An 11578-nucleotide genomic window follows, 5' to 3' on the forward strand; every position below is an offset into this window, starting at 1 on the left:
AAGTTCCTGAGACTTTAAGCTTTGAACACTTACCTATAACACTACTTTCGAAAACTAGTGAACACAAACACAACAAATAAACTGTTCAAAATTTGCTTCAACTTATCCAAAATTGATAAAAAGACACGACACTACCAATTGGAACCAACCAAAACACTACCAACTGTACTCAGGCATCTGTGATGCTTTTGAGGAATGAGGAAAGGAGTGCTACTAACTTTCCCTTTGATTCCTAGCGTGTGAACAAACTCATAAGGGCTATCCTGCCCCTAGGGCCAACGTGCCCCACTACTACTATTCAGTGTGACTCACTTGCACAACTAGTTCGCATTTGATGAAGTCATCAGTTTCCCATAGCTTTGTTTGCTTCAATAAAAATCTTCTGGGTTAGTATTGATTAGTTGAGTCTTATGCCAGAAGCTATAAACAAGTAAGCAAAAAAGTTTTAAACAGATATAAAGAGAGTAAAATTTCTCATTTTTCTGAGCTCTTTAGCAAAAAATATTGGTCTTTAAACAACAACATCTTCAAAATGCAAAAGGTCCAAGAGCGTGCTTCTTACGTGATGAATTGCAAGAAAATTAGTAAAAGGGTTGAACCTTTAGCGGGCAATAGTCTCTCTGTTGAATCGACAGCCACCTCTTTGAGCCTTTTTTATAGCAACAACAGAGCCAATTCAGATCAGCCAAATCAAATAAATACGTCAAGACGTGGCTAAAAATAAATTTTTGTTTGACTTATTATGTTAAAAGTTTTTTTTTTTAAATACATTGAATCAAAGGCCGAATAGAAAAAGAATTAAGCATTAATATTGTTCTTACATGAAGAGAAAACCAGCTAAAAATAAAGGCTCTGATCTCTGGAGATGGATTAATGGTTGAAATTATAAAATCTCTTCTTGAAGCTTTAATATTCGTATCATAATCATGGAAAATGATGTATTTTGTGAAAAAGTTTTGTAAATTATCTATTTTATTTTGGTCATCAAAATGTTTAAAAAATTTTTTATCATTAAAATGATCATGAATGATAAATTTAAAAAGTATTAAATTTATTTCATTAAATTTACGAAAAACATCCTGCTAGTTTAAACAAACTTTTTAAAAAACCATTTCATTTCCTTCTACCATTTTCACTGATTGATTGATATGATAGTAACCCATGTCCCTTATTTTCAGTAAATATTTTTAATGCATATCAAAACAAAATTATCTCCACCTGGTAAAAAATTTTTCGTTTTAAGCACAAACGTAACTTTCTATAACCTGGAGATTTTTTCTCAATAATTTAATATTTCACAATAAATTCAAAATTTAATATTTCTCAATAAATTCAAAATTTAATATTTCTCAATAAATCCAAAATTTAATATTTCACAATAAATTCAAAACTTAATATTTCACAATAAATTCAAAATTTAATATTTCACAATAAATTCAAAATTTAGGAAAAAAGAAACATTTTAAAAGTCAAAAAAGTAAAACTTTCAATAATAACTACGTCAGATAGTACGATAGTACTACGTCAAATGGTTGATGGCAGATGGAAGTAGTAATGCGTTATTTTATATTAAACTTATGTGTTCTATCAAACGAACTCTATTATTAATACCACCCGTCAATAATCGTTACTTTTATTCTTTTCCCACCTGATACTCATACTTTAGGCTTTGCAACAAATTTTTTCCTGAAAATTAGAAGTTAAAAAATGAATTACGAGGTTTTAGCCAAAAAGTTTAGACTTTTAGAATGGATTTTTTTATTTTCTCTCCAGCAATAAAAGATTGTCGTAGGACTTTTAACTTAAGGGGCATATTTTATAATCTGGTTTTATATAAATTAATATTTTTTTTAAGAGTTTGCTAATAATATTGACGTTGTTCATAAGAATTGGTGAGGAGAAAAATCTTCTTCCTTAGCTAACATCATTCATCGTATAAAACCTTTCAAAGTTGGCTTTTTTAAGTTTTAAACTGTCAGATTCTCATCCAAGTTAAAGTATGTTGTTCAAGAATTAATTTTTCAATTTAAGTTTCTTGAAACTTTTGTTCTCCAATATTATGCCTAGTAAAAAAACTCAAATCTTTAGGGTTTTAATTAAGCTCTTACTTTTTTGTAACCGTTGAATGGAACGAAACAAAGTAGCACAGTAAAAGTTCAAGCATGGAGGTTTTGTCACTTGTATCCCTTTGTAAAATGTGCCGAAAGAGATTTTTTTAAAGACCAGCAACCCAGTGCCAAAAAAAGTGAACCATTTTCAAAAACATTTTATATTAGCAATATCAATTAAATCGATTTTATTTATTTTTAGGAGTTCAATGTGTCAGAAGTAAATGCTGGTAAGTTAGCCACCTTGGTTACGAAATATTCATTAAAGGAAAAATTTTTTTTTATCTCCAGTTATATCTCTTATTTTTACACCCAACTACTCACTCCAACAATTTAGGAGAATATGCCGGCATTGTTACATCTTCCTTGTCTGTCAGCAGAATAGTTAGCAGGTAGTCTTTTACTATGACTATTAGTGTCCTTCATTTTCATGCATTTAAAACAAAGTTGCAAATAAAATTTTTGTTAATGTAAATTTAATCTTTTAACGTTTACATACTTTGAAATTTGAATAAATAAGCAAGTAGCTATTTCTAGTATATATCTAGTATGTTTCTAGTGCGATTCTAGCATATTTCTAGTATAATTCTAGTATATTTCTAGTATAATTCTAGTATATTTCTAGTATAATTCTAGTATATTTCTAGTATAATTCTAGTATATTTCTAGTATAATTCTAGTATATTTCTAGTATAATGTGGGGCTTTATTTGTGACAAATTTGGAAGAAAAGTCTCCCTTCTTTGGACTGGATATGGTCTTGCTATTTCAACATTGATTTTTGGATTCAATTTTAATTACATATGGGCCGTGGTTTCTAGATCTTTGCAAGGCTTGTGCATGGGTAGGAATCTTATAATCGTTATAAACGTGTCTTCGCATTTACTATTGTTAAAGATTGCCCGGAATGATAATGACCCATTGGATTTTGATATATTTTAAGAGCCACTCAATCGATTTTGATCTTTTTTGTTGTTGTTGTTGTTTGCTAGCAAAAAAGTATAAATCTCAAGAGGAAATTGTCATCATCAATCACTTCCCAGTTTTGTACCATCCCGAAAAGAAGAATTTGCTAAAAGCAATTTCGGAGTTCATGTTACCGTTTGTGAAAATTGGCTGAATTTTGAAATCAAGTTTGCCAAATCACATCTTTCTTGCTAAATTTTCAATTTTAATTGCTTTTAGCGAAACGTCAAGCTTCGTTTCTTTCGAGATTTCTGTCATGAGAGCATCGAATAGCCGAGTTTGCAGTATGTTTCATCATCCATTGTAATGCACTAATGATTTCCTTGAAGCATTTATCACTGCAGTTTTCGAGCGCGCTTATGGCCCACTACAACCCTTCGCTGAATTTTGTTGGCATCTTCCAGAGAACTTCTGCTTCCAGTGTGTCTCGTAATCATATCTCTTTTTGATTTCTTGGATTGTCGGCTGGAACATCAGTTGCTTTTTTATCTCGAACATAGTAATCTGAATCTCGAAGGCTTTTTTTTTATCTCGAACGTTTTTTTATCTCGAACGTTTTTTTTATCTCGAACGTTTTTTTTTTATCTGGATATGCATTGATCTCTCTGATCACTTTTTGATGAAGTTTTAAACATGACGGAGCTATTTCTTGGTTTCTCAACTTTCTTTCCAATCCGCGACCTTCACTCACATAATTTCATGATATGACTGACAGTTTTCCTTTAAATTTTATACTTTTTTTGCTAAAGAAGAAAATGGAACATTACGATTTTTAAGCCACTTTTCTATAATGAGATTTCTCACTTCTACACCTATATTTTCCTTGTTTACAATCAACTTTTTTTAAACTACATATGTTACTTGAAAAAAAGATAAGGTTGCTTTAAAATAACAACAAAAAAAAGATCAAAATCGATTGAGTGACTCTCGAAATATTTCAAATATCCAATGGTTCATTATCATTCCGGACAATCTTATATTGCTTTTCTATACTTTTATTCATTTTTTACTAGGTCTAATTGTAATAACGAAAGCAGTTGTATCTGATATAGCAGATGACGAAAGTCTTGCTCTTGGTCTAAGTTTGATATTTTCAGCAAACAATATCGGATATATAATAGGACCGAGCATGGCGGGTAATGTTGAACATTGTGATAATTTATTGAAATAAAAAAGAAGAAGTATTAATATAAGGGTGGAATTATCAATATTTTGAGAATATTGAAATCCCACTCTTATATTAACTAAGAGAAGCCTTACATTTTTGCTTTTTCTTGAGACGTTATATACTTAATACATTATATTATATATACTTTGTTAGTTTGTGTGTTAACTTTGTCGACTGGAAACTTAAAAGATTTTAAATGATTTGCAATCTACTTTTTAATAGATTTTTTTGTGTGCAGGTTTTCTTGTTTTTCCAACTGAAAAATACCCAAAGATCTTTGCAAAAGGTGATCATAATCTATTTAACCGTCTTTGTTGTTACTTATCCGTCTAAGTTTATACTGTCCGTCATCAAAATGATTGCAATGTTTAAAATGATGATTTTTAGGTGGATTTTTCGGCACTTTTAAGGTATTGCTTCCAAACTTAATTATCGCCGCCGGACTTTTATTTGTTTTGTTGATGGCTACATATCTACTTCCAAAGAAAACGAAGTAAACACATTTTATACGTAAACAAAGTTTCAATTTTAAACCCCAATTTTTTTTCTTTTATTTTAACTGATATTTTTTCTTTCAGCAGCGATTTAGTTAATGGCGAGTCAGTTAATTCTCAAACGTGCATTCAATCATCGTTTGAAACCACTTTTACGAGCACCGTAGGCAATTACACTAAAAGTGATGAAAAACCTTTGCTTCATGAAAAAACGTCGGGGACAACAGATCACTTGGAAAATGAATCAAAGCTTGGATTTGAATCAAAAGTTAGCGTATTTAGTGATCTTCTTAACTCAAAATACGGAAGATTGCTAACGTAATCATTTCAGTTGATAAACCCGAAAACATAACTCTTTTTTTAAAAATATTTTAGATATGAAAGTAAACTTTTGCCACTTTATTAAAAACAACTGAACAATTTTAAAAAATTTTTATTTCAGTAACAAACATTATGTACTTTCAATAACTTTGTATGCGTTGTTTTCAATGACGACTGTTGGCTACGAAGACTTATTTCCAGTGTTCGCTGCTACAAAAATCAAATATAGTAATTTTTTTTTTATTAACTTAGAAGCAATTTATAAGGTGGTTAAGGTTTAATTGTGCATTAAGTTGAGTAATCGAAGAATTCAGTCCACAGCCGTCTGTGTGAGCTGGTAACTAGCTGAAGAAGACCAACAACTATAATAATCGCTAGCTAAACACTAGTGGACATTAAACAGCCGGTTAATTCAAGTTTTCGAAAACTAGTGTGGTGAGTGCATAAAAGAAAATGAGAATCAAATCTACGAAGAAAGTTTTTCGTCCAAAATATGCGAAAGACAACTTAGAAAATTGTGCAAACTTTCTGCTGCATCCGGTGATGGAAAGTTTTTTATCAAGGACAAATAAACTTAGGGCCCAGTTGATCCACCTAAGGTACCAGGTTATCAATACTACAATACTGACGGTGATTACGAGGCTGATATTGAAGCTAAAACGAAGAAATTTGAAACTCTATACTAAGTATTGCAGGTGGCTGCACAGGGTCAAATTACTGAGTCTTATCTGACGTCGGTTTTATTTTCGAACAACGCCCAATTAAACTTTGACCTTTAATTAAACGCCTAATTAAACTTTGACCTTAATTAAACGCTTTAAGTGAATAAACCTATTAGTATTGATTACATAATATTACATTATATCATTACTTGTTACATATAGCTATGATATATAATCTCATCTATATGTAAAAGAATTTTTTGTTTATAGATGGATTAGGTATGAGTACATCTGATATCGGTTTATTATACTTGATAACTGGGCTGGCTATGATCTTTATACAGTTTACAATAATTAATAAGGTTTTTTATTTTTAAAACGTTCAAATGTTAAACCAAAAAACACTCTGATTGTATTTAAATTTTTCTGTCTGTTTGCTCATTTTAAATTTATAGATTGAAAAATTATTGTGATGCAATCTGTTGAAATTTATTTTTAGGTAATCAACAAGTTTGGTTCAAAAAAGGTATCGAACCCATGATCTCATTGAAACATGATTTTTATTGCCTGCGTTACGTAAAATTACCTGCGTTGTGTAAAATAAAGTGACGTTGTGTAAAATTAGTACGCTTCTTTAACTAATTTTTTGTCATTTTATTCTTACCTTTAGATATTTTCAGTAGTCACGTTTTTCTTCTGCATTCTGGTGTTTTTACTTCCGACGGATGCTAAGATCAAAGATAGGCAAGTGCGTTTTTATTTTAGATTAAATCAGCGTTACTTAATCTGTTGCCCGTGGGCTACATATGGCCAGGCAAAATTTTTAGTGTGGCCTGCGATTGAGGGTAAAATGCGATGGTCTATAAAATATGTTTTGGTTTGTAAATAAGTTCATATTTTCTCGGTTCGCAGTTCGCATTTTACCGAAAACCGACAATCTATAGATAATTAGGCATTTAGAACGTGAGAATTTAAAAACGGCAGGAGTTTCTTCTAAATGTAAGCGAAATATGTTTGATGCATTACAGATATTGCAAAACATATCTGATCACATCATGGAACATATGAAAAATTGTAAATGTTGTTGTTCGGTTTTCGATTCACTGATCTTCATCTTCTGGTAACACGGTTTGCCTCAACTTATCTTTGTAAATCATCCTTTTCAAAAATGAAATACGTAAAAAAATGTATACAAAAATGGACTTGTTGATGCTCACCTTGATGAGTTTTTAGCAATTATAGCAATTAAAAACACTATTTATGTAAAATTATAAAAGTATATGTCAAAAATCGAACTAAATAATAAATGCTCAGATACATTTGAGTTTTATTGTAACATTATTGTACTGTGAACAGATACTTGATTTTGCAGAGGCACCAGCTCATTTTTCAATAAAGTTTTTTTTTTAGTAAACTGTAAGATTATAGTAAAATAAAAGCTTTAAAAATTATAGAACAAAAAAAGTTTAACTAGAAAATTTCAACTCAGGATCTTCAAAGGAATTTTATAAAAGGCGTAAATATCCCCCCCCCTCCCCCATCCAATGTCCAAATTTTCTAAATGTTGTGGCCAGCGAGACCTATAAAAGTTTTGAATGCGGCCCGAGGGAAAAAAGGTTGAATATTGTTTGTGCTTTGCGGTCGTCGCAATCAACCGTATACAATTACCACACGCTCGTTGTAAACTAATTGTAAGCTCTTTAAGATGAAATAAATTGTATGCGCCTCAAATTGCACGCTAGTTGAGAATAAATAATTAAAGCTGATAAAATTCAATGATTAAAGTAAAAATTGCTAATAGATGATTTTTACGTATTAGGAAGTTGTTGTGGATAGCGCTATGGCTTACACAATGTCTAATGAGATCAATGTATAGTGCAGGAATTCTATGTGTAAATATATTTATTAACAACTCAGTTGAGCCTGAACAATTTGGAATGGCAAATGGATTAGGTTTATCTCTAGCCTCGTTTGGAAGGTAACCTTTTTTCTTCCTATAAATGTTTTTTTCTTTATTCTGATATATTGCGCTTGATACCCCCGTCGATAAAATCCACTGAAAATATTAATTTTTAGAAACCGTGTAATATTTAGTAATAAATTATTATAAACTCAATTTTATTCAAAATACTGACATACATACATACATACATACATACATACATATACATACATACATACATATACATACATACATACATACATACATACATACATACATACATACATACATACATACATACATACATACATACATACATACATACATACATACATACATACATACATACATACATACATACATACATACATACATACATACATACATACATACATACATACATACATACATACATACATACATACATACATACATACATACATACATACATACATACATACATACATACATACATACATACATACATACATACATACATACATACATACATACATACATACATACATTACATACATACATTACATACATACATACATACATACATACATACATACATACATACATACATACATACATACATACATACATACATACATACATACATACATACATACATACATACATACATACATACATACATACATACATACATACATACATACATACATACATACATACATACATACATACATACATACATACATACATACATACATACATACATACATACATACATACATACATACATACATACATACATACATACATACATACATACATACATACATACATACATACATACATACATACATACATACATACATACATACATACATACATACATACATACATACATACATACATACATACATACATACATACATACATACATACATACATACATACATACATACATACATACATACATACATACATACATACATACATACATACATACATACATACATACATACATACATACATACATACATACATACATACATACATACATACATACATACATACATACATGCATACATACATAATTATTGATATAGTAATAAATTAATATTAAATAAATTTATTCACTATAATAATATTCATATAGTAATAAATTAATATTAAATAAATTCATTCACTTCAATATAGACTCACACAATTGGGCTTATTCGATATGAAGGTTTATTTAACAACTTTAATTCAGTTTTTGCATTCGGGCCAAGAATTTTGTAATTTTAGATATTAAAATTATTTGACATATTCAAAATTGATTTTTTCTAAAAAAAGTCCACTAGTGAAAGTTATTATATATTTTACACAGGTGGACAATTTTTAATCAAGATTTTTTTTCCCACAGGAGTATGATTAAGAGCAAATGATTACATCTTGACTTAATCCGCGCTGTTTTAAATATTTTAAAAAAATGTTAATGAACAATTTTTTATTTTTATTACAAATTTCAAAGGAGTATATTATATAATACACTTGTTTAGGTCTATAGGATCATTAAGCTTTGGACTCGCTTATTCGTGGTCAATGAAGAACGTTAAAAAAAGTGTAACTACGAATAAGAGTCTCGGTTTCCCATTCAATGAGTATTTTGCTTTCATTCTTATAGCACTTTCTTCGCTGCTCGTCATTCTTATTGCTGTTCTTCTTCCTGAGAGCATAAACAAGAAGAAGGCTTTAACATAAAAACTGAGAAAGTAAAAAATTTTTATATACTAATTATATTTATCCTGGATATAACATATATAGAAGTAAATATTTGATTTTTAATAACGATCTAGAATAATAATGACCTATTGGATTTTTGAAATATTTTGTGAGCCACTCAATCGATTTTGATCTTTTTTTTTTTCTTTTTTTTTTAAAGCAAATTTTTATCTCCTTTTCAAATAACATAACAGCAGCTTCAAAAAAAAAAAAAAAAAAAGGTGATTTTAAACAGAGAAAATGTATTCGCAAGATGAAATGAGAAATTTCATTTTTGAAGCGTGGTTTAAAAATCCAAATGCTCCAATTTTTTTGCTTGCAAAAACGTGTAAAGTTCAAAAGGAGAACTTGTCGATCATCAAATCGTTTACTTGAAACGTGTGAAAATTTTTTTCAAAAATGTATGGAGTATCCATTAGGAAATTATTTAAAGATTTGCTTAAAAAGAAAAAGAAGCAGTTGACAAGAAGTTTTGAAAACAAATCATGAGAGAAAAATTATTTAATGTTTAAACCTGCAATTTTCAGACGACTTCCTTATTAAATTATCTAATGGAGGAAGCCCTCAGATCATAAAAAAGGTAGTTAAACGAGATTAAATACAAATGTATAGAACCAAAGTTCCGGCCTCCCTTTTCACTAATGTTTATAAAGAAAAATGAGTTAAATGTCAAGATCATAAGAATCAAGATCATAAAAAAATAAGGTTGAATAATTAGATTTTCAGTAACGAAAGCCACTTTCGAAATGTACACAACCAAAATTGAGCAATTGGTTAAAAAGAGGCCGGCTATCGAAAAATCAAAGTTTGAACCGGCAATCATAGAAATATTAACAACGAAAAAAGTTAATAAATTCTCACATCAGAAATCTAAGGCGTTACGTTAAACTAAGGTAGCTAGGTGTTACGTTAGATTAACTAAGGTAGCTAGGTGTTACGTTAGACTAACTAAGGTAACTAAGTATTACGTTAGACTAACTAAGGTAGCTAGATGTTAAATGAAATCTTACAAAATTAAAAATAAAACGAACAAAAATTCTTGTTGAAGATTGAACAACAAACCTGATTTCGAATCGAATTATTATTAATATAATTTGTCTTAAATTTCTCTTGCGTGTCCTTTAAAAACGCTCGGAATATCAAGAATATATATATATATATATATATATATATATATATATATATATATATATATATATATATATATATATATATATATATATATATATATATATATATATATATATATATATATTGATTGGTTATGTATTATATCAAAATAATACAAAGCTCTTGTGCGTAAAAGAGTGCTCAATATTATAATAATAGAGCAATATATATATATATCTGTTATTTAAATGGAGAAAAACAACATTTTAATAGTACTTAAAGTTTCGTGCCTTACGGCAATCATCAGCTATTAATTACAAATTAAAAACGTAAAAAACCGTTTAAAAACGAATCAAATTTACGGTAGAACGAATTCTGACGTAATGAGCAAAAAGACGCAATCATTTAGTCTTCAGTATCAAAAGAGGATAAAAGGAACTTGTTAGCATGTCGACATTTAGATAATATTTCGCTTCTTTTGTTGAGTAGGTTGTTTTCTTTATGCGATAAAATTTCAAACTTCTCGTGAAGGCAAAGGTTACAGGTCTTGGTTTCAGGGTTGGAAGGTTTGCATCGCTTTACAATTCTCCACTTTATTATAGGTGTGATGGCTTTTTCTTTTAATTTCCAAATTTCCTTTGAAAGTTCTGTATCATTCTTATACCTGACCGTATTAAAAGATTTTACATGGTTAGCATATCTTAGTTTAAATGGTGTCTCGCTAATGCCAAAATAAACTTTTTCTTTGAGTTCAAGATTTTCGGAACTCACGATAGCTTTATAAACGATGTTGCTTAATAAACATTGATTGTTTAAAGGGCAAGTAGTTTTGTTAGTACAGTTGCAAGTGTTTTTTGGTATGCTTTTTTGGTCTTGTAAAATTTTGTGGTTATGCGAATTAATGATGGATTTTACGTTTCGCATACAGCTATAACTTACCTTGATCGAATTTCTATTAAAAATTTTGTGCAATCTATGATTTACCGGGAAGTGAAGGTCAACCAATGCAAGTAAACGGTTTCCTATTTTTGTTTCCACGTTTTGACTGAATGGAGGGTTAAACCATATAAT

At 29.4% G+C, this 11578-nt stretch overlaps 1 protein-coding gene across 8 annotated transcripts in view; it reads left to right on the plus strand.

The window, feature by feature from the left end:
* LOC145194458 (uncharacterized) overlaps nucleotides 1–9523 on the plus strand; it is a 29299-nt gene extending 19776 nt beyond the window's left edge. For 2 of the 8 annotated variants that reach the window (XM_090069298.1, XM_090069293.1), the window contains exons 4-16: nucleotides 2311–2338; nucleotides 2446–2500; nucleotides 2800–2951; nucleotides 4087–4209; nucleotides 4480–4527; nucleotides 4629–4734; nucleotides 4820–5053; nucleotides 5178–5284; nucleotides 5989–6080; nucleotides 6218–6244; nucleotides 6389–6466; nucleotides 7542–7696; nucleotides 9175–9523. In XM_090069298.1, the coding sequence (XP_089925424.1) occupies nucleotides 2311–2338; nucleotides 2446–2500; nucleotides 2800–2951; nucleotides 4087–4209; nucleotides 4480–4527; nucleotides 4629–4734; nucleotides 4820–5053; nucleotides 5178–5284; nucleotides 5989–6080; nucleotides 6218–6244; nucleotides 6389–6466; nucleotides 7542–7696; nucleotides 9175–9376 (1407 nt within the window). In that variant the 3' untranslated portion in view covers nucleotides 9377–9523. Of the gene's footprint in view, nucleotides 1–2310; nucleotides 2339–2445; nucleotides 2501–2799; nucleotides 2952–4086; nucleotides 4210–4479; nucleotides 4528–4628; nucleotides 4735–4819; nucleotides 5054–5177; nucleotides 5285–5988; nucleotides 6081–6217; nucleotides 6245–6388; nucleotides 6467–7537; nucleotides 7697–9174 lie in introns of all 8 variants that reach the window. The other 6 variants (XM_090069299.1, XM_090069294.1, XR_016445779.1 and 3 more) reach the window with 5 other exon arrangements.
* Nucleotides 9524–11578: the final 2055 nt, after the last annotated feature.

The sequence above is a fragment of the Hydra viridissima genome, unplaced genomic scaffold (genome assembly GCF_058129835.1).
Source record: "Hydra viridissima isolate aposymbiotic clone 2 unplaced genomic scaffold, HvirCarnegie_v1 scaffold_12, whole genome shotgun sequence".
In the NCBI taxonomy this organism is placed as follows: domain Eukaryota; kingdom Metazoa; phylum Cnidaria; class Hydrozoa; order Anthoathecata; family Hydridae; genus Hydra; species Hydra viridissima.